Consider the following 23,679-nt stretch of genomic DNA (forward strand, 5'->3'; position numbering starts at 1 on the left):
GTTTATTTTAGGAAGAAAAAGGCCTCACAACAACAAGAAATCATCCATATTTTTTCTATAGTACAAATAAGATGCATATTGTGCCCCTTGTGAATAGTACAACTGCATTATCAGATTTAAAATTTGGAAACGCATTAAATTGCTTTCGAGTTCCTAGTGTGGGTGAAAACCTTTACCAAATTTCCATTTAGCCCAAGCTCTTCTCCCCCCTTTGCAGCTTTCTGAGCTAGTCAACCACCAATGTAGAATGAGTTGCCAATAAAAAAAACCTCACCAGGTAGCATGTCTAATGCTTCCCCGCATTACTACCGACATGTTTAACCATACCTGGATTATTTCTGTGTGTTTGATTTGAAGATTATTAAACAGAATTTTCTTGTTTTGCCCCTTCAACAAGCAGCTAATCCTAATCATTCCCCTAGGGGTGGTTGTTGGTGTTGTCACTTAATGCTTGGAACATCCCAAGTTATTACTAAAAGCTGATAAATCCTTACTAGAAAGCTCGCACCACAGCACATGCATACACAATTTTGTCGTCTATGCAGTCTCATTTAATGGAACTTGAAAGTTTCTTATCATAGCCATGAGGTAACCAAATGTACATGTATTTCATTCCATATCTTCACTCCACTTGGAAATTGTTTTCATGTACTGTTTATTGAAGTCATGAATCGTTCAAATAAGGAGTATATGACAATGGTCTTTAAACAAATCATTTATGATCATAAATCAGTGATGTTTTGATTCTAGATTAAAGTGATTTGTCAATATAAAAATGGTATATCAAATGGTGTGTGTGTGTGTGTGTGTGTGTGTGTGTGTGTGTGTGTGTGTGTGTGTGCGCTCTACTGGAATGTTAATCATGCAAGTATCATACATAGGAATGACTCACTTTGCCTTGTGAAACAAATTAACAAGATGCACATTACAGTCTTTAGTTAATGGTTCCATCTGTTATGTTCCATATATATTATTGCTTCCACACACGTATTTTTTAACTTTCCATTTAGTTTAAATTCACTTGGCCCGGCTTTTTGCCACAACAAATGTTCTCAGAGGCAGAATGTCTTCCACCCATTCTCCCTCGGAGCCCATCATCTTCTCCCATAGGTTGGTTTCAAGTTCAGAAGAATCCATCCAGTCTACTTCTCCTCCATAACTTTTACCTGAATGGGCCGACAAAGGAAATGGTATTGTTGCGACTTTATGATCAAAACACTATTTCATTACAATTTAACAGTACATTACACAGACATTTAGAAACACATTAAAAAAAGCCTGCATACCCATAAACACACAGTACTTGCTGCTAACGTGCCTATACAATAAAAAAAGTCACCTCGCTATAATGGTTTCCATGATGGTGCAATAGCATAGCTTTAGAGTCCAGTAATATATGGTTAAGGGTCCGTTCACTGCGATTCATAGGCTAGTAACCTTATGAACATTAGCTCAATGTCACAAAATAACCCTCGATCAATGCCCTCCGGACAGGTTCTGGTCAGAGAAAGGCACGTCAAGAACCATCTAGCAGTGGACCAATGGACGACCACAGTCAACTGCTCACCTGTTCCAAGACCCAGCCTGAGGCCGCCGATGTAGTGGTTCTTGAGCCGATCGTGGTCCCACACCGTGATCTCGGCGCAGGCCTCTCTCAGGTCCTCGGGCCGGAAGCCGTCGTACACCATGGTGTGGTTGAACATGGGGTTGGCCGTCCGCTTCACCACGCGGGTCTTCTGCCGGCTCTTCTTGCTGGTGTCAGGAAGCACAGTGCTGCCGCAGTGGGGGAGAGGTGATGCCTGGTTAGCCCTCGGTCACACTTTACCAACAGTGAATGTAGCATGGCGGTATTTGTGTCAGATCATGTAGTAGGGGCACTAGGGCAGTGGGATTGAGTGGAAACTAGAGTGCTCCACTTTCAGCGGAAAGGTCCTGGGTTCCATTAATCATTTCTGCAGTCTACCCGTACCTCCTTAATGACATGGATCTGGATTCACTATTCGTCGCTTTGGATTAAAGTGGTTAATAAAATAAATTAAAAAGCCAATAAAAACAGTCAAAGCAGGTACCGATATTGATACTACATTCATAAGAATATGATATAAATCTTGGGAATCTAACAAGTAAGAAATGTAAAAACCACACCATTTCACAAACGGGTCGATGATGACCCCTCGGGCCGGCGGGAGGTCTTTGCAGTCCTTCACCCAGATCTGCACCTCACCCGGCTCCATCTTGGATGTCTTTTTGCCTACAGGTAGAGATGTGAGGTCAAAACGTAAACAAAACACTAGTGAACCTTCCAGATGACAAAGAGTATGGAGTTAGGCTTACTGTGGGAGGGCTGGGGGAGGTAGCGCAGGGCCACCCTCATCTGCCCCGTCTTGTTGGTGGGCTTGGAGCGAACAGCCAGCGGAGAGGGAAACTGTGTCAATGGCTGGAGAAACACATTGTAAAGGTAAATTCATTTAATTGTAAATATTAAAAAAAGGTGAAGTAACGCCGATATCCAACCTGAATTTAAATTGCTAGATCACCCATACCCGTGGTGTAAGTGCATAGTCGTTTATTTGGGTGTTTGCAAAGTCCCACTCGGATAAATCCAAGCTGATCTCGCCAAGGAAGCTGTTCCGTCCAAACGTGTCGTTGTGCCACACGGAGATGTTGAGGTTCTGCATTTTCAGCACTTCCATAAGGATCTTAAACTGCAGGAAGAAGAAAACTGAATAAGAACAGGATGAATAGGATAAAGTACAGTGGAGAGAGTCTTACCAATGAGTTTGATACTCACCACTGTGGTTTTGCGTTTTACAAAAGACATACTATAATGAAACTTCAGTTTTATTTCACCCATTAATATGATTTAAATTAATTTGAAACATATGTAGTCTACAGTTGTTGCTAATCTTGTATCGAATGCCTTGTTCTGGCCTTTGGCAAATCATAGCATAGTCGTTTCTAGTTTTGTCAAGTTATTTCAATGATGTTCTATGATATCCAGCCAATCTATGGCTTTAATGTCATCACACTTTAGAAACAACTGGCAATATTGTGCCTGGAGTGCAAGCAATACCAAAATTAAATTAAGATAATTTTGATTGTTGAAAGTTGATCTTTATTTCAATAATATTTCTTTGAAAAAAAGGGCTGAATATGATCATTTCCCACATCCTTTTCGATTTTTTTTATGACAAGACAAAACTCTCCCAAGGATATCATGAAACATGATTGTATCAACAGCCTCACAAGAAGATATGTTTGTAACAGTCTGTTGTCTACAGAGGAGTGTATGTGTGAAAAACTTTGTATGAAGACAATTCAGGATACATTTCTTACCCTGAGTATTTCATTATAGGAGGGATTCAACGTCCTCTTCTTCACTGTGGTCTTTCTCTTTCCCAACTTGGTTTTATCAGGGACAAGGTAGCACTTTACATACCTGAAATTAAAAATAAATCATGTATCTAACATAAATTTGTTAATACTATATTGCACTGTGATGATATATATACAGTGGGGCAAAAAAGTATTTAGTCCGCCACCAATTGTGCAAGTTCTCCCACTTAAAAAGACGAGAGAGGCCTGTAATTTTCATCATAGGTAAACCTCAGCTATGAGAGACAAAATGAAAAAAAAAAATCCAGAAAATCACATTGTCTGATTTTTTAAGAATTTATTTGCAAATTATGGTGGAAAATAAGTATTTGGTCACCTACAAACCAGCAAGATTTCTGGCTGTCACAGACCTGTAACTTCTTCTTTAAGAGGCTCCTCTGTCCTCCACTTGTTACCTGTATTAATGGCACCTGTTTGAACTCCTTATCAGTATAAAAGACACCTGTCCACAACCTCAAACAGTCACACTCCAAACTCCACTATGACCAAGACCAAAGAGCTGTCAAAGGACACCAGAAACACAATTGTAGACCTGCACCAGGCTGGGAAGTCTGAATCTGCAATAGGTAAGCAGCTTGGTGTGAAGAAATGAACTGTGGGAGCAATTATTAGGAAATGGAATACATACAAGACCACTGATAATCTCCCTCGATCTGGGGCTCCACGCAAGGTCTCACCCCGTGGGGTCAAAATGATCACAAGAACGGTGAACAAATATCCCAGAACCACACGGGGGGACCTAGTGAATGACCTCCAGAGAGCTGGGACCAAAGTAACAAAGGCTACCATCACTAACACACTACGCCGCCAGGGACTCAAATCCTGCAGTGCCAGACGTGTCCCCCTGCTAAAGCCAGTGCATGTCCGGGCCCGTTTGAAGTTTGCTAGAGAGCATTTGGATGATCCAGAACAGGATTGGGAGAATGTCATATGGTCAGATGAAACCAAAATAGAACTTTTTGGTAAAAACTCAACTCGTCGTGTTTGGAGGAGAAAGAATGCTGAGTTGCATCCAAAGAACACCATACCTACAGTGAAGCATGGGGGTGGAAACATCATGCTTTGGGGCTGTTTTTCTGCCAAGGGACCAGGACGTCTGATCCGTATGACGGAAAGAATGAATGGGGCCATGTATCGTGAGATTTTGAGTGAAAACCTCCTTCCATCAGCAAGGGCACTGAAGATGAAACGTGGCTGGGTCTTTCAGCATGACAATGACCCCAAACACACCGCCCGGGCAACGAAGGAGTGGCTTCGTAAGAAGCATTTCAAGGTCCTGGAGTGGCCTAGCCAGTCTCCAGATCTCAACCCCATAGAAAATCTTTGGAGGGAGTTGAAAGTCTGTGTGGCCCAAAAACATCACTGCTCTAGAGGAGATCTGCATGGAGGAATGGGCCAAAATACCAGCAGCAGTGTGTGAAAACCTTGTAAAGACTTACAGAAAACGTTTGACCTCTGTCATTGCCAACAAAGGGCATGTAACAAAGTATTGAGATGACCTTTTGTTATTGACCAAATACTTATTTTCCACCATAATTTGCAAATAATTTCTTTAAAAATCAGACAATGTGATTTTCTAGATTTTTTTTTTTCATTTTGTCTCTCATAGCTGAGGTATACCTATGATGAAAATTACAGGCCTCTCTCATCTTTTTAAGTGGGAGAACTTGCACAATTGGAGGCTGACTAAATACTTTTTTGCCCCACTGTATATATACATATATATATCATCACAGTCTCTTCTCGATCTCTTTTGTTTCCTATACTGAGAACTTACGGGTCGGAGCGGCTCTTCTTGGGTTCTGCCAGCGCCAGGTCTTTGCACTGGACCACGAAGATCTGCAATTCACCCAGCTTCTGGACATAGTTCAACGCAAACTGCATTGTGCCCTGCACCTCAATGTCTCCAAAGTCTCCATGGCTGATACTGTTCATACTGCCACTGACCTGTCGTTGGAGAGCCAAACAAAGAAGGAAATATATTTATGTTATCACATTCAGGACGCTAATGGTGCGCTTTGTGGTGGGGTTTTACTGTGTTCACATGCGTATAAGAAAGATGATCGTTAATTTATGTCACGTTTTACTTTTCCATTGGTTAAAGTCGCAATGTGGGAAATTTCAATTAGTTTATTGCTTACATTTACAAATCTGTAGTCAATGCTGTTCGATATTGATTTCATTAGTGTTATATATTAAATCCCATCCTATAACTGATACAAACTATAAATAAAAAAAGGCTTATCAGCCTGACCTCTCTCTTTGTTAACAATAATCTTTACTATCGACACGCCCAGTACCCCTACCACTCAGGAACTGCAAATTCTGATCTTATATATTGCAACTTTAACAAAGCAATGACAGCCTGTAATAATTGAAAATAATTAAATAAAATACGAAAATACATATTGAAGCTGATTATGAATTCAAGCTAATGTTAATTATTCAACAGACGTAATTACCGGGACATTAACCTATTCCTTAGGATATTAATGAAATGGTTCAGCAAAATGATTTATGAGAATGGGTTTTTCTCATCTGTCCATATGATCATGTGACCATTTTAATAGCTACTGCTCCATAAAAAGTGAAAACCCCAGTGGTATAAATGTAAGATGGTGCTCCTTTTTTGCCTCTACTCTATTCATCAAACATAATCAATGGACATTTCAGATACATCAATAAAGTGCAAGCATTGCAGTAGGGCGTGTCAAAATGGCGTGTGTCGGGTGGAGGATATACAGAGGACATGGAAGCCAGGCCCGAGGAGAGGCTGAGGTTCGACACAACGCTGGTGGTCCTCCTTCTGGGTTTGGTGCCAAATGAGTCGTCGTCATCGTCGTCGTCGTCCGTCTGCAGAGTAAGGGACAAGATGAGCACACAGGGACTCACAAGCAGTGCAGCGGTGAACAAAGCCATTGAAGTCGGTGTGTGTTGGATGAGTCGCGTGCTATCACCACTTCCAGCTGCAGCGCGGGCACAGATTTACTCATCCTCCGAGCCTGCAGGGGGTCTGGGTGGAGAGAGGCAGGCGGCACTGCAGCCCCAACTGGGGGAAGAAAAATGCTATGTTTAAAATCAGTATGTTTTTTACCGGCTGGTGACAATGGTTCACACCACTGTGGTATTAGCATATGTTGTCTAGCAAACATACGTTTACATGAAATAACGTTTGTAGGTGCAGTTTCAACAGAAGGGGGGTTCATTCTGGACATGCACCAAACGTCAGATACTGAAACTACAACCGCTCAGACAAACACACACATCAACAACCATATTTTGATTGTGTCCCTGGTTGACCTTTTGTTTTCAATGTGTATTACAACATTGATATGATGGTTCATTCTTACCATCATCCATACTCAGATTCAGCTGTCCCAGAGAGCTGCCTTGGCCTTTGTCTTCTTCTAAGAAAAGTTTATTAGGGATTAATCTTGGTATACCAGGCTCACACAAATCAAAGTCAAAACAGGGCATATTTTACCTGTGCATGCGCCAAGATTCTCCATGCTTTGGGACATAGACATTTGTCTCTGTTTTGAGGCTGACCTGACAGGGCTAGAATCATCCTCATCATAACCTGCCAAAAACAAAACACAATCAACTTCGGGAAAACGACACCTACAGTTTGAGATTGCACTGAACTGATTGATGTCGTCTGTCATTGAGTTCAATTGGTAATCAGTTGTTTTGAAAAATATATATTGGAATGGATATATACATTAAATTGAAACTTTTTATGATTTCTTACTAAATATGTTAAGAAAATAGGTACATTTCTAAATCAGGGTGAGTTTATTTGCAGATATATATTCACATAAGGGGTTAACCAGATGACCTCCATTGATGGTTGGATTTCTGAAATCACACTGAACAATAAAGTAGAAGAAATTAAATTTCAGGAGTATAGAGTATCTTTGAAGTAAAGAATTTGACCATTTACACTCAACAGGTTGTTAATGGGTTAGCCTTGAAACCTTGCAGTTATTCAAAGTATGCGTTGCTGGATCCATCAAGGCTATTATGATTTGTGTTGAAAATTAACACCATCAGCGGGAGTTAAGTAACATCTCTAAGTTATATCTAGAGGAATTGAGCATAATAGTTTTAAAAGCTCACTGCCTGAACTTGCCCGAAATTCGGACTGGGCGCTGGTGGTTTTGTCTTCGTGAGAAGAGCTTCCAGCGTTTTGTGCAATCCAAGATCTGATGCGAGAATGATTACCCTCGATCATAGCCTTGCCATAGGTTGCCCCTTGGCGTTTAAGAGGACGTCGTGCCTTACTCTTAACATCAGCCACAGAAACAGGACTGGAAAGGTTCTTCTCTTCCTCTTCAAACGGAGCACGATGGGCCTTTTCGGGGGAACCAAGATAGTGCTGATAATCATCAGGAACAAAAGATCTAGCAAGAGGGTTGGGCGTTCCAGCTGGTGTTTGCTTCTCAGAATCCTCAGGAGATAGTGGGAGAGATCGGGAGATGATATCTTCGCTGGGTATGCTAGTCGACACCGTTGCTTTTGCTTCATGTGATGGATCTGTTCTACGCCTTTCGCCCTCTTTCTTGTTGTCATTAGGTTCCAGAGCAATGTCAATCGGAAAGGTTTTCAAGGGAGAACCGTCAACAGCAGATCCCCTGGGCAGAGAGGATTCCCTGACTAGGACCTTGGGATGACAAGCCTTGGACGGACTCCTTCTGAGTTCATCGTCAGAAGAGTCTCTGGATCGTGATGACTGAGACAAAATAGGACTAAGAGGCCTTTTGGAAGACTCACTTTCTTGGCTGAGTTTCCTCAACTGTGATTTCCCAAAACTCTTAGTAACAAAGCCCTTTCCAATCATGGGTTTAGTGCTTGATATATTATTAGGGTTCTCTACCTCTTCATTCAGGTCTCGTTGGGAGAGGCATACTTGGCTAATGAGGTCTTTTGATTTGTCTGGACTAGAATGATCAGCACCGCTTGATGCCTCCGTAACATTTGCAACAATGATCTTTGGTGTGGTGTACTCTTTCTCACAATAACCCTTGAGATCTGTAATCGTCGTGGGCTTGTCTTCAAGAAGTAGTGGGGAACACATCTCAGGACCAGAGAGGCTGCTTTCCTGGAAATCTTTAACTGATCCTGCAAGAGAATCATCTGTCTCGTCATTGATGAGGATTGGATGTGCGCGATATGTGCCATCTTCTTTAGGTAAATCCAATAAGTCGTTACCACTTTCATTCTCTTGAAAGACCGTCTCGTCATCAGATTGGGCTGTTCCATGGTGCCGGGTCAATTCTGTTATAGACCCTGCGTTATCATGGGTTATGTCTTCGGCCGAGATCTTCTTATTGCCATCAGTCATAGCTTGCTCTCTGGTGAAGATCACTTTCGGTCCACTATTTTCTTTTTCCCAGAAGGCCTTGAGGTTGGATAATTTCCGTGCCACATCTTCTTCACTTTCGGTTGGTTCCTGTTGTGGATCTGAGCCTGTGTCTAATGATGACGCATCGCTGTCTTTAAAAGCTGTGTTTTGGAAGGCTGTGGGCTGCAGTGATATGACCTCTTTTGGCACTGGAGTCTTTACTTCTTCATTGATCCAATCAGGGTTGATTTGATTGTCCAATGGAACACTGTGGGCTGATGTTGGGGAGATCCGGGGTTTTATTGAATTGTCAGCTATCTCCTCAAGGGAATCCTCTTCTTTAGAATTGTTGTCCTTGGCTTCTGCTTTGCTAAATGTCCCAAGCAACCTGCTTCTGGGAATTGGCAAAATGGTGTGCAACGGCTCCTTTGAGCCATCATTGATCTTGGGCATGATATCTGAAGTGGCCTCAACAGCAGGCTGTGATGTTACGTTGTCTCCTGCGCACATTTTGAACCATTCTCTGGCTTTGGCCTGGGAATGGGCATCCTCTTCAGTACCGTTCTCCAGGTAAGAAGCCTTACCTGACTCCTTCTCAGTTGAAAGAGGCTTGGACACTTGGGGGAACTGGTCATGATACTGCTCTGTTAGATCTGCAAAAGATGGGAAGTCATCGATTGGGTGAACATTTTATTATCTAAAGTAAAATAAATACCAGATACAATGTTTTGATTATCAAAAGTATGGTCAAAGCTAAATCAAAACAGAAGTTTAGGTAGGTCTTCATCCGAATAGAATATCACAATTAATTTCACATTGATATATTAATGAAAAGATTCTACGTGTAAAATAAATCAAACACAAACAATTCATAAAATAACTGGCAAACGCTATTGTAAACTGTCAATACCACTTAGTCTTATACTAAATGATGATGTCTGTTTAACAATAAATCAGCAAAAATCAGCGAAGCAATAAGGAAAGTGTGTTAGAAAATACATAACACGGAAGAAAAGCACCAATATGAAATTCGCATGGCAATGAAGAATAGGTGCACATATAAAGAAGGTTAATTATAGTTCATGCAGAAAAAAAAAAAAAGGTAATAAGTAGGGAACAACCATCGTAAAAGGAAGACTTTTTTTGTGATTTTGCGAAATGATTTATTCAAGCTTTTAAATTGTACTTGATCTGTAGTTGAGTCGGCGGCAGATGGGTTTGAAGGAAACTCTTACCACCAGGGATCTGATGTGCACTGAATTCTGGCATCAGGACAGGCATCTCCTGAGAGCCCACAGCCACCTGTCTAAGTAAAGGCCTGCACACGCCCGCGGTACCACCATCATTGTTGTCCTCCGCTGACAGGGAACCCACCACATGATCCAAATCCAGCAGACTGTGTTCTCGGGGCTCCATCTCCCCCTGCTGGGGCTCACCTTGGCCCACCGCAGGGCCGAACCTCACCTGTTTCCCCAGGGCGTCCCTCCCCGTGGGGGAAGCGTCCTCAGCAGCAGAGCCCCGGTCTGGGGAGCTCTGGGGGACTGCGCCGGTGGAGACGAGAGAGTCTGTGGAGCCCTGGTCGGACATGACCTTAAGGATGCCCCTAGGGGTTGGATAGTGAGCCTGACTAGCACCGTCCTGCGATAAGTAAAAGAGTGATGTCCTTCTGTACAGGGGGAAGGGGCTGGACGTGTGGATGTCCTCTTCTGGGATACATTCAAGGGGCTCTTGGTTTGGGTTAGCAGAATGAGATAGGGGAAATTCAGCCAAGGATAAAGGCTCTGAAACAAACGAAAGGGAAACCAGAAACCACATTACTTTGAACAGAAACCTTTACTTAAAAACAAAGTTAAGTATCCTCCGGTTTCTTTTAGTTTCTATTGTATATTTTATTATGTTCTTTGCCTATATGCTTTGTTTTACATTATATGGCTACTACTGTAATTAAGTAACTAAATACAAAACAAAATAGCTCTGTGTTTCAAATACAAACACAGACTTTTTGTTACAATGTCTTCCTAGAACGCTTTCCTGCAGAGAAAAGTCATGCAGGGGAGATTATGCCCCTGGAATGTATTTCTGTGTAATCCCAGCTAATCTTGGACCTCTGCGTATTAGAATATGCATTAACGACAATCCCTGGGAAACTCTCACTAACAATCAACCCTCTCCCACTCCATTGATCTGATGACCTGCATGAAAACACAGACTTGAAACTCTAAAAGATTGTCCACAAAATAGTGAGGCCACTACTAAACAACATTTCCCAAACTGTTGAATTGACACTTTCAAGCTACCTTCAGTGTTAAATGATTCCACCAAAAGCTACGATTGCAAACTGCGGATGTCAAAACTATTTGTGTATCCCAGACAGATTAAATGCAGAGGATGTAATGGTCCCATGTAATCATCTATGTAAGCCTATTTTGGATAAGAAAATAGAAAACGAAGACAAAAACATTTCAGGGAGGATATATCAGAGACGAGGGTAATGTACATTAGAAATTGCAAGTATATGCTTGTCAACCGCCATGCAGTTAATTTTCATGCTAGCCGTCGCAAGTTAATATGTTAAATATTTAGCAACAGCTAAAGCACCCATAGAACCAGCCATGATACCACTATATTACTTACACTTGTTTGCATAGAAAATGCTCTGACCGTTTTGACTGTCAAGATGCCCGCTTTGTCCAAAACATAAAAGATGACATTTGTTACAATATATCTGAGCAAATGATGGAGTGCAACCACATTGATGTTCTTCGGTTGTCTGAGTTCATTGATCCAATCAGGGTTGATTTTAGCGTTGGCATTGCAGAGAGCTCACCCGCATGACGTGCAGGCGTGGGGTCGCGGGGTTCGTCCACCGCTTGCTCGTTGTTTGCACTCGCTGGGTCCCTAGTCACTTCTGGGGCCTTAGTAGGGGCAAGGGCCTCCTGGTTGAAAGGGTTCTTTCTTAGCTGCTTGGAGACAAGGGTGACGATGACGCAAGAACAAAGGTGACTGTTGTTTTTTTGTAGTTGTTTATGTTTGGCAGAACTGAATACTCTACCTTTGTGGGGGACTGTATATTCGATTTGGGTGTCTCTTTTGAAGATTCAAATGAACTCCAGTTTTCATTTCTTTATGAATAGACAAAATACAATCAAATGACTACAAAACATCAAGTGTAAAACAATAATTATCAGGTTCTTCCTGCAGACACTCACGTGTCACTACTCTCTGTAGACTTAGATAACCAATCAGATGCTTTAGGCCTGGTTTAAATCAATATTCAGGCAAACAAGTCAGGCTTGTTTACGAAGTGGCGGGTGGGTCCTTTGGAAATTGTAATCGCATGACCCAAACAATCAGTGCTTTCTTTTGTATTTCCAATGCACAGTAGTTAGGCGTAAAAAGTAGGGTACCAATCTGTCTTTCTCTATCCTGCTTAAATGATCTTAAGGGTTTTTGTTTGAACAATTTCCGGAAAAGGCTAATACTACGAACACCTGACACACACACACACACACACACACACACACACACACACACACACACACACACACACACACACGTCAGCCTTAGATGACTAACCAAATACAGCATGAACTTTATACTTATTTTTTACCCTTTTTTACACACATGCACGACACACTTTGTGCGTGCATGTGTGTCATGCATGTGTGTGCATGCATGTATGCATGTGTGCGTGCGTGTGTGTTTGTGCATGCATTTCTGCATGTGTGATTAGGAGTATGTCTGCTCCTCAAATTCTGTGGAAAAAACCCAGAGCATGTGAGTTTGTGACCTTACAGGCGGATTAATGAGTCGAGGGCTCTTACAAGTGTATCGTTTCTCTGCTCTCTCACTGATAGCTACAGCCATGTCATTTGCTGTTATGTGAAACAAAACCAGTAAAACTCGTGATGGACTTTACGACAACATGACGTTGTTTGTTGCATATCATTTTTTTTTGCATGTGTCTCAGAACAATTAACATAGTTTTTAGCAGTTGAAACTGATAGTTGACGCTCTGATTTCCTACTAGCACAAGAAATGTAAATAAATATGCAATATATAAATGTAAGAACTAATATGTTAATAAGAAATTAAATATATGTAGAATTGCACGCACCACTTTGGATCGCTTTCACAACTTTCATAACCAACGGTAAAAAACATTGAATCAATCTAAAAATCTATAAAGCTATTCATTGTGGATGGTGAGTGATGAATCGAATTGGGTTCTGAATAACACAGTCAAAACATGTCACACACCCTAACCCATAAAGAGGGAAAGTCTCACATTCTCCAATCATATCCTGTTAAACACACAACACATTTCGGATAGGTTATAAGGGTGTGGATTCTTTTTTTCTGGATGCATAAAAACAGCTTTGTGTTAGCTTCTCACGAGGGGGCCGGTAATTGACTACAGAGGGGTATGGGTCGTCAGACCCAGCAGTTTTATTGCACTGATGACCGGTTAGGAAGGCATTACATCAGCAGTCAGGGCCCCAATGTACCAGCCTGCACTATAATGACTGTACAATGCTTTTAGTTTTCTACTAGAACCTGCAATAATCGCATAATTATCCTTTTTGCTCTGGATATTATGCAAGTGTTGATTGCGTTCATGGCTAGGCCTCACAGTACAAAGCTCAATTTTTTTTTTTGCTTTTCTAAACCAATGTAACTTTGAATGCTTGCGTTCAAATAATCGGTCCGGATAATCCAAAACCAATCCGTAAACAACAAAAAACGTGTTTGGCTCTTTTGAGAACATGGCTGAGCGTAGGGCCAGAGGCTCACCTTCTGTTCTGAGGGTCCTCCGGGATGAGACCACAGAGCTCAGGGGGAATGTACACCTCCTGGTTAACACTGGCTACAAAGCTCGGTTTCTCAGGGATCATCTGTGACAGCTCCACTGAAACACAGGAAATAAACCCATGCACACACCAAGGTTAGTAATAGTGTACATTGGTCTATACTTTTGGCTACATATTGTTCTATTTCAATGTATTTAAAAAAAATAGATATACATCCAAAAAAAAGTAATTCTAATACTTTTGCACATCCCATATCTCATGAATAAACGAAAAAGCTATATTTCCACTGATGTTTTTGGAATAATGATGAGATGTTTAATACATTTCTGAAATGAAAAACAGGGACATTTGTAGTTTGGCGGTCCATATATCAACAAAATATCTGATGATATTAATTCTGAAATAATAAAAGTGGACATATTAACATTTTGCCTATTCTTGTCATGGTAAATAGTCAAATATTTGGCAGTACACGTCCATTGGTTTAGTAGGATGTGTTTTAAGTGTTGGTGAACAAGGAAAAAACAATCCAAATTTGAGCCCTCAAATACGGAATCATTCTCTTCCATTCAAAAATGCATTCCTATATTTTTCCAATCACATTTTTATTGAAGCGGGGACATTCCCGGGGACAGCCCCGGCCAGGGACAGGCCATCAGCAAATTGGACTGTCCCCAGAAAACTGGGTATTTAGCAACATACAACCAAGCCTTTATGCACTTCAAACAATAACCTGTTTTTCAACAGCAACATTTGCATGCTAGTCTAGTTGGGTTAAATGAGTAGGACTACATTAGTAAGTTTATTTTGCAGAACAAGAATAATCAATTGGCTCAATCTATGAGGTAGGCGATAACATTTTAATAAGGCTCAACATTGTAATCCCAGGATTTGGAACTCACCCTGCCAACGGCCGGCTGCATCCTATACACACATCATTCTAACCGGTCAGCACTTGTTTTTATATCCCATGGCTTAGCTTGATGACTTACGATGTCATTTAGTAAATAGCGTTCAAGGTATTTTTTTATAAGTGAGCAAATCTTCCTTCACTTACACTGCTGTTCCAGACAAAACCTCGTGCAAATCCGTAGAGCTCTTTAATTTTAAAAAGAAAGCAAACAAACACCCATATGCTTTCCAAAACCTGTGTGCACATGCCCAAAAGGTGTGTGAATTTGTGTGTGGGTGGTGTGCACGTTCACGGTTACTCACGCAGGGTGACGGGTTTGTGCTTCTGCCTTATCGAGGCCCGGATGATGTCACAGCCGTGGATACGGTCTCGATGGCGCAGCAACTTTCTCTCGTAGAACCACTCCCCGCTCAGGTACTTCAGCAGGCCCCTGTCTTTCACAGAGCGTTGGAGGCTCCTAGGCACCAGGTCGGGAGCATAAAGCGCTATTTATAGCCGCTTTGATGTGGCACTAGTGAAATGTGCGCACAGTCCATGGTATTCATAGTCATTTATAGTGTTGCTGCGGTTGGCAGTTTTTTATGCATGCTGTCTTCAGGGCAGCAACATTTCAGAGGACTTTAAAAAGTCATGTTGCTTATTGTTATATAATTTAATTCATGATGGAGATACATCTCAATGACAGTCTCATAGGGCTTCAGATTGACATTTTAATTAAAACTCGCCAATATGTTGCTCAACAAGAAAAACAATAAACAAGCACCCACACCCATACACCCACAGGCACACACATTTTGTCATGTTCAGCAACTACCGTAATGTCGTATTTTTAACCCACTTCAGCATGCTCTTCAAATAAGGCCACACTTGTTAGTTTGAGACCTGTTTTTCAATGCTTTTAAGTGGAAAGCTCACAGGCAAGTAATCCGTCATCAACAGGAAACGACACAGGAAGCAGCCGGTGTAGATATTTGCTAATATCTACACCGGCTGCTAATGTCAATCATTGATGTTGCGTCATTTGTAAAATTGCAAACACAGGGGCTGTTTGTATACAGCCACTGCATACAAACAGAACTCTGAGACCACTCTGATTGGGCTACCGGGAAGTTTATTAGGTTAATGTGGAAATTAACCTTTTGAGTGCTTAAGGTATAAATTACTTGTTATACCTGCACTTTACATTACCTTGCAATACCTGATTGGATGCTAACTACATTTGGTTGCATTGCAATTGCACCGTGAGGATGAATCCTAAATCCCTAAATCCCCTACTAAATCCCCCAGAAACTAAAACATATCTGATAAAAATATGTTCACAACTATGTCTGTTCAGAGTACAAATAGATAGATAGATAAGAACTGTATTAATTAAAAGCTATTCTAAATGATCTTCTACATAAAATAATGATAATAAATAAATAATAAACATCTATATATAAAATAATAAACATCAAATCAATTGATAGCCAGCCGATAAGTGGCATCAACATGGCGGCGGGCGAGCGGACGCTTACTTGATGCGCTTCTCCTCGGCCTGCTTGAGCTGGGCGTCCCGCTGCAGGACGCAGAGGATGGTCTCCTGCTCCTCCTCGGTCAGGAAGCTCAGGTCAATCATGGTGCTGCTGGTGGTGCTGCTGGTTAGGATGGGGAACCTCCTCTCTGATGTCCTCAGCTCTGCCTGCTGCCCTGAGCCTCCTGATCAGGTTCTCCTCACTCTGCGTCCCTCTGGAGACAACGCAGGGTGGAACATTTTTGAGGACACAGAGGAGACACGGATCGTCCGTCCCCGGATTGGAATCGGAGTGTGATTCACACACTTCCTAGTTATAAAAGTGAAGTGAAAGAGAAAGGGAACGTCAACCCCAAAGAATGAGGCCCGGGGAAGTGGGCCTGGCTGACTGGGACTGTGGTGTTTTGTAGTGGGCCTGTTATTCAGAAAAAGACTTCAGTGCACGGAGTCAGTATTCACAAATGTGTGGCGAGTTCCCCAGGGCACACAAAGGCGTCTGTTTTTGCTGAATGGCTTGCAGTCATACTAAAACATGTTGTAAATATTCATACATTCATTGCATTCATATATACTCATAATATTTGTTCAATATTGTTTGTTTGATTTTGCATAAATGCACATTATCTGAGGATACTAACATTGACTTGTATTATTATATTCCGATTTTGACTTTACGCCATGTGATGATTCAGAGACATGTCATTTATGCCTGTTACTGTCTAGGGCCCCTCATAAAATTTGCAACAGCTTTGTAGCAATGTATAAAAATATCTTGTTTGTTATGCATGTTCCACGTTGATCACATGGCCATAATAATCATTTGCTGCTCACCTATCAAACTTCATCATTTACATATGTTAAACAATCTATTTCTCTCTTCCTCTCTGTGTCTGGATTTGACGTCAGAGACCTTTAAACCACATCCCACATCTTAATCACTGTTAGCCTGCCATTTAACCTATAAGCCTGCCATTAACCTATAATCCATGGTACATGAACAGCCTTTTGCCCGACCACTGCAGCGGCTGTTTTGGTCATGTGGAATGTTCCCATGGCCTTGTGATGAATAAGCAGTAGAAAAAAAGTTTTCGGCTCCTGCTGCCCTGCAGAACCTGTCCATCCGACGTTATTGATTCCATAACATTGTGTCCACAATCATGCACAGCCTTTTCACTGGGTCAGCCTCTCTGCAGTCCTACACAGAAGGATGTCTTGAAAGCCGGATCTTAGCAAGCCTGCATTGACCTCTACAAATATAGCCATGACAGTGAAGACATTATAAATTATCGGCTAATGTATTGCCCATCAAATGTTTAGAATAATATACCTTTGGTAGATTATTCGGTTGTTAATGGAAAGACAAGCAGCATGCTTGCGAAACAAATCTCTATCCACATAGCCACAACAACCACCCAAAGTAAACGGTGTATTTCCTAGGTAATCATAGAACATTTCCTCAGAAAGTAAGAAACAGCCTTGTGTGTACAGTAGGCTCTTTGGAATGCTTGCATGTTATAACAATGTCTCTCCCCCCCCCCCCCCCCCCCCCCCCCCCCACTAAAATTATTGTTCTCTCTCGTCCAACTATGTGTGAGTTTATGATTAACGCATAAACAAGTAAGATAGGAGAATTCCACCTCAAGTCAAGGAATGTTGCGAGTCTTCATTTCATTTCACAGCAAAAAAACATTTCCTTGTTGGCGTTTTACTTCCTTTAAAAGGTAAACAGAAATGTTGGTAGAGGCTATTGCTTGCTGTAGGCGTCGGGGCTGCAGTGGGAGAAAGATTATGGTAGGTAGTTATTCAATCCTGATTAACTTGTTGGCTCCTAGTAGACAACTACTGTGAACTGTGTTCATTCACAGTTCGATTGAACCGTTTGTGAGAAGCACGCATGTACCCCTTTCCCAATTAATAGGTAAACACTGAACAAAAAAGACAATTGTTCAATGCAAATGGTAACCGAATGAATTGATTATCTAATTGAATGCAATATTAAAGTATAGATTGTTAAATCAGTTATGAGGATTAAAGAATATAGGAACACTTTCTGCGCTCAATTTAACATTTGCAGTTTATCATATTCCAAATTCCGTGCTACAATTTGAAAGATTACTACCTTGAATGTCAGCTTCGAAATAAGTCCGTACAATACAATACATTTTAATATTTAGCATTAAAATAAAAACGTACCGTGCCGAAGTTGTCACCAGCAGACATCCAGTTGAACCTGAAACCAGTGGGACGTCCGGTGCGCGTTTGGTACAGGAGTGCATATTACCATCAGTCGAAAGGGGCGCGACCTAAACTGCCGTAGGACCTTATTCAGAAAGGGGTTTAGGTAATTCACTTTGTATTCTCTCCATGTTGAACGTAATATAATGTTTCAAAAAGCGTGAAATGTCCTCTCATATTTAAATCGTAAAATGTAAGAAGGAATGAGATTTAAAAATAGATTAGAAAAAAAGCAATACATATAAAAGTAATCGGAAAATTAAAGTAATGATGGCTAAGTTAAATATTATTCATGTCAAAGACGGCGATCACCACGACAATGAAAGGAAAAAAGAATGACCCCGACGTGATTTGAACACGCAACCTTCTGATCTGGAGTCAGACGCGCTACCGTTGCGCCACGAGGTCTGTGCCGAGAAAACCGCAATTATTACATTTTGTTTACTTTTAGTTACGATTAGTATTTGGTGTTAGGTTTCACTAGCAACGACATAGCAACGAACCACCTGACATCTAAATGAACCAGTACACGTTATAACATTATCGCCACTTCAGGTATTAACCATAGCTGTATCGGAAATGTCCGAACCATCGGTTGACGAAAAGAACACGCCTGCAAAGAGTTACATTGAATTTCGGTAAGTATACGTATTGAGGTTGGAACGTGAAGTAAATGCAAACATAGTTAACGTTATTATGACGCTGTTTTTCATACAGTTTTCTTTCCAGTGTACAGTTAAAAAGAAAAGACATTCAGGACCTTCTCGGAGAGATAGACCAACTAGAAACGAAGAAGCTCAGAAACGTCAAGTTGGTACGCACATTAATAAAGACATCATGTAAATTATTGTTTTCAAAGATTGTTTAGCGCAAACTCCTTTATTTAACGACCTCTATCGGTTTATACCACTGTTGAATGAATGACCTTCCGAAACACACGCTGTTTAATAAATTGAGCGCATAAACAACATTATTCCCTCTCATTCCCTTTCATGGTTGAGCTTGACTGTGACCATTCTCTTAATAACTTGGTGCTGAACATTGCAATGAACATTTTTGGTGATGTTGTGGTCAGCTGCAGCAGCTGAAGTCGGAGCAGGACAACCAGATGCGTCTGCTCCTGAAGCAGGTGAAAGAGCAGGAGAAGGAACTGGCGCAGAGAGAGCTGGCACACCTGAAACAACTGGAACAGGACAAAGACGCGGCCCTGTCAAAGAAGGCGGAGGTGGAAGGTAAACAGGCCTTCAAGTCCCCCAGCCAAACACGAGACCACCAAAACCACTGACCACGCCTTAATGATGTTTTCAGAGGCGTCTAATTAGAACCAACACATGGGATTCCCATAGCACTTATTATAGGCCTCCCTCTTTTATGTGCCAGGGCACGGATAGTAGACTAAACTAGAGAAGGTAATACATATTGACCATTGCTAGTGCTTTGACATAAATGAAACGCCTTCCTTCACACTACTTACCTCCCCAATGATGATGTTGTGGGCTAAACTTGTGTTTTCACTGCTATGGCAGCTCTGTGTAATGGGTCCATTTGTGAATCATCTTCACTAGTTTCCTAGTTTTCTAGTCTACTACTACCCGTGCCGTGGTACATTAAAGGGGCTGACCTATAATTAGTGTTATGAGCAGCACCTGTGTATGTCCTACAATGGCTCCACTGGGACACGGACTCTTATGCTTAATAAGCAGGTGACCAGCAGGTAACCACATCAGCCAATCACAGGTTATGCCTGCCATAGCATGTGTTCAACCAAGAAGGGAGTCATCTAATGCAAACCAATGCACTGATGGTGTTGGTTCTCCTTTCAGTACACCTACGCCATCACAACCTCAGTACAACATCCTCAAATCTGCTCAGTACCTCTCTCCCTTGCGGTCGAACAAGTATCTAAGGACTCTTACTTCTGTTTTTTTTGTTGTATTTGGAAGACGTCCGGAGGAGGCTGAGCGACGCGGAGAGGCAGGTCTCGGAGCGGCTGGCCCAGTGCCAGGAGCTGCGGGACTACAAGGACCGGGGCGTCCATGAGCACCAGGCCCAGATCACACAGCTGGAGGAAGAGCGGGAGCGCATGCAGCTGGACGCTGCCGCCGCCGCGGGTGTTGTATTTTAGCTAGCAGTCAAAGGGGCTTAAGGCGCCTTATTCACCTCCCATCATGGAGGGGGGGGACTCGCCTGTGTAGGTTTTGCATGGGAGAGTATTGGGATGGAGGTGACTGTGAGAAAATAGTAGTAGTGCGCCGTCTCCTTTAAAGTTTGTCAATTATAGTCTAAGTAGCCCCTTAAAATACTGTCAGCACTAATGTACATTAGCGCCACACATATGCATTCAATAGATATTGCTACAAATATGGCCGATACAAGTCGAATGTAGATTTGAATTATATCAATTACACACAATTCTGTTAGGGTTACAGTAGCACTCTGCGCTAACCTTGTACAAGATGAGGAAGTCATTAGTTTAGTTTTAGTGAACATCCTGAATAGAACCCGAGGTGTGCAGTATGTAAGAGCCGCTTTCTCATGTTACAACTGATGGCATGGGAGGTTTCCAGTCCGTGTTTCACAGCACTCACAGGCTACTGCTGTTATGAGTGGGCAATAATGAATGCTGATGTTGTGCAATTGTAGAGCACATCAAGAGCCAGCTGTCCCTGACCCTAAGGATGATAGAGATGGGGACGGCCCAAGCCATCAAGGACAACAGACTGGCTGAAGAGGTAAACAACTGAAGATGGTTGACCTCTGTGTGTAGCGCTGACACACAGGTGTCGCTATTTCTGAGGTTATCTTCTGAGGTTCTCCCTGCCACGTTTGGTCTTCCCATTTTTTCAGATGAAAACTAAAGAGCTCAACATGGACGAGTCGCAAAGAGCGGCCCACAGAGATAATGAATGGCTACGAGAAAAGGTAGTGCTCCTCTAGGGAATGTCTAACGCTGTTCAACACTTTAGAAACCAGGATTTACGATATTTATTTTGACACTTTATTTCGGGGGCCTAAGGTCTAACCCGCCTACTCTGTGAACTTTGACCCCAGGTTTCGGCCTACAGGGAGGAAGTGTCGGCCCTGGAGCTGTCCGTGCAGGGTATGGAGGAGGAGAACGTTGGCCATTGTGATTGGCTGTTTGACCAACGCCTCAAACGCCTCAGCATCTCCCGGTGAGTGAGGCATAAGCGCCAACCTGCCATTACTAGGTTTAATACATGCAACAATTAGGTTAAATACATGTGATAATTAGGTTTCATACATACAGTATACAATTTAATACTTGCTTTATTAGGGTTCATACATGTAATATAAGGTTTAATACAGGGAATATAAGGTTTAAAACATGCTTTATGTTTCATACATGCAGTATTAGGTTGATTGCATGGAGAGAAATACATTGTTTTCCTCTAAGGAAATCCGAGAGGAGAAGTATATATTTGGCGGAACACAATGAACAGGGAGGTGATAGGAAGAGGACGATGGCATTAACATTGTTATAGGATCTGGCACTGGGAACAGAACAACGAGTGAAGTAGAGAAGGTCACCCGCCGGTGTCCAGGGGCCTTGGAACCCTCCAGGCTACGTGCAGGTTGTAACGTGATATTTGTTTTTGTGTATGATGCTTTTTTGCATCATTACGCAAGTCATGATAATGGTCGAATATAGTATTGTAGAATATACTATGGTAATATTATGTCAGGTTGGTCCTGTTTGGACATCTTACCATTTCACCCTAACGCATCCTCCATGCAGACTGGGCGGCGCAATCTTGATTAACTTCTTCTGCATTCCTTTGAGTGTGTATTATTCAATATATGTTATTTTTTTTAAATGAGGGGGATATGACAGGTTACAGCGTGCACAATGCCCTGACATGTAGCAACTCCTTTGCACAGGAAATATACTGCTAGACCTGGGTCAAAACCGGGTTCAGACCTGCGAGAAAGCCCCATTGTGTATCCAAAGTCAGGTGGGTTGACTATGTACACATTCTTAAAGGAATATTGAATTTAAAGTGGAAGACATGAAGGGTAATTGTCCATGCACTACCATCTAAGTCCACAGGGTTGCAGCAGAGTTTAAAGAAAGTGTGCGATGTAGTCACTTTTGGGCAGACATACTCAGAGCAGAGGGCCAGGGTTACCCTAACCCTAACGTATAACTATTAGGAAGGTAAAACTACAGGTCACACTGCCTCCCAGCCTTTCACGGTTAAAGATAAAAGATTTACCTTTACAGGCCATTAACAGTATTGTCTGCCCAGAACTATGTTATGCAGGAGACAGTGAATCTTCAACCAAAGAAAATCTTCAACTCACCGTATAGAAACAAAAGGCAGTTTATTGTTCATGCAGCTGTCATTAAATGAGTTAATTGGAATTATAGTTAAACGAACAGGACTTAGGAAGAAACTAGCGTTGTTCATATTTAAGAATGTGATGTTTATTATATTTTTTTAAACACCTGCACAATTCCAAACATCTGATGTCCATGGTTACCAGTTGCAGGATGTGGCGCCGTTGCAGCCAGCGACCGTCTGGAAGGGGATGAAATAGACAGCAGCTGCATTGGATCAGCGACTCCCGACCAGCTGAGGGTGAGGGGAGAAAAAGTACTGTCTGTTCTGCAGGTTCAATAGACGGCTTCCTGCTTCACTCATCCAAGATGACTCAAGTCTGCGGTTTATCAAAAGGTTCTCTCATTCCAGAAATGGTGTGAAAAAAGCTTTCCAAAAATATTTGTTATGCCTTCCATGGCTCGAGAGCAATGCTTACTAGCATTGACTGATGGCTGGTATGAGCAGTGAGAGCTTTCAATCAGAGATTCTGGTTTCCAGCCAAACACACGTGGCTAATTTAGCCATCTGAGGGCCATTCAAGCGATGTTAACCATCTATAGATCACTGAGAAGGGGGAACAAGACCCAATTCAACAGAGAGCCCTTGATTAACTTGTTTTAGTACGGATCACGCACACACAGACTAGTGTCTTGTCCCAGGCAAGCTCTCTACAAAGAACCCTGTTGTTCAGTGGTTGACTCTTTGGTGTGAGCCCTGCTGCATCCTCCTTCCTGGCTCTCGCATCAAACCTTTTTATTTCTTGCCCTCAGGCTTGTTTGTGTGTGTTTGCTCATGCGTGTGTGTGCGCACTCGTGTTTGTGTTGGTTAGCCTCGACACAACCTGAGTGTTGGCGAGCTGCAGCAGAGGCTTCTGACCGTGGTGGGGCAGACTGTGCCGCTGCACCTGCCTCCCACTGAGGACGACCGATGGGACGAGGGCATGACCTACAGCAGCACGGAGGTGGCCAGCTCACCCCTCACCCGCAGACCGCTATGAACCTAATACACTTGGTCATTCATTGGCGCCATCTAGATCGCTTGAATTGCATTTCATTCTTTAATCAAACATTTATTAAAAACATTTACAATTTTGACTTGTTTTTAATCTTGAATATCAAAATGAT

General features: G+C 42.1%; 2 protein-coding genes across 8 annotated transcripts; one reads left to right on the forward strand and one right to left on the reverse strand.

Moving 5' to 3' along the window:
• Positions 1-638: 638 nt before the first annotated feature.
• Positions 639-18,275, reverse strand: sytl2a (synaptotagmin-like 2a). 5 transcript variants are annotated; one of them, XM_079738416.1, is made up of 19 exons: positions 18,171-18,275; positions 15,982-16,192; positions 14,767-14,921; positions 13,535-13,649; positions 11,793-11,862; positions 11,568-11,700; positions 9,976-10,521; positions 7,681-9,393; positions 6,881-6,976; positions 6,747-6,800; positions 6,354-6,445; positions 6,139-6,249; positions 5,174-5,343; positions 3,337-3,439; positions 2,544-2,705; positions 2,335-2,437; positions 2,146-2,251; positions 1,568-1,773; positions 639-1,166 (listed from the first exon to the last, which is right to left on the reverse strand). In XM_079738416.1, the coding sequence occupies exons 2-19, from the start codon at positions 16,080-16,082 to the stop codon at positions 1,018-1,020; spliced, it is 4,185 nt and encodes a 1,394-aa protein (XP_079594542.1). In that variant the 5' UTR covers positions 16,083-16,192; positions 18,171-18,275; the 3' UTR covers positions 639-1,017. The 5 variants fall into 5 exon arrangements, with proteins under 5 accessions (XP_079594542.1, XP_079594541.1, XP_079594544.1 ...); XM_079738415.1 differs by having other exon boundaries at positions 6,747-6,803; positions 18,171-18,274; XM_079738418.1 differs by having other exon boundaries at positions 9,325-9,393; positions 18,171-18,272.
• On the forward strand, positions 17,870-23,649 carry ccdc83 (coiled-coil domain containing 83). Of its 3 annotated transcripts, XM_079738428.1 has the most exons (12): positions 18,180-18,318; positions 18,514-18,617; positions 18,768-18,850; positions 18,942-19,026; positions 19,288-19,444; positions 20,156-20,323; positions 20,856-20,944; positions 21,060-21,134; positions 21,264-21,385; positions 22,113-22,186; positions 22,719-22,813; positions 23,385-23,649. In XM_079738428.1, the coding sequence occupies exons 3-12, from the start codon at positions 18,792-18,794 to the stop codon at positions 23,550-23,552; spliced, it is 1,092 nt and encodes a 363-aa protein (XP_079594554.1). In that variant the 5' UTR covers positions 18,180-18,318; positions 18,514-18,617; positions 18,768-18,791; the 3' UTR covers positions 23,553-23,649. The 3 variants fall into 3 exon arrangements, with proteins under 3 accessions (XP_079594555.1, XP_079594554.1, XP_079594553.1); XM_079738429.1 differs by lacking the exons at positions 18,180-18,318; positions 18,514-18,617 and adding an exon at positions 17,870-17,895; XM_079738427.1 differs by lacking the exons at positions 18,180-18,318; positions 18,514-18,617 and having other exon boundaries at positions 18,771-18,850; positions 18,930-19,026.
• Positions 23,650-23,679: the final 30 nt, after the last annotated feature.

Source organism: Pollachius pollachius (assembly GCF_949987615.1).
Source record: "Pollachius pollachius genome assembly, chromosome: 6".
Classification (NCBI taxonomy): Eukaryota; Metazoa; Chordata; class Actinopteri; order Gadiformes; family Gadidae; genus Pollachius; species Pollachius pollachius.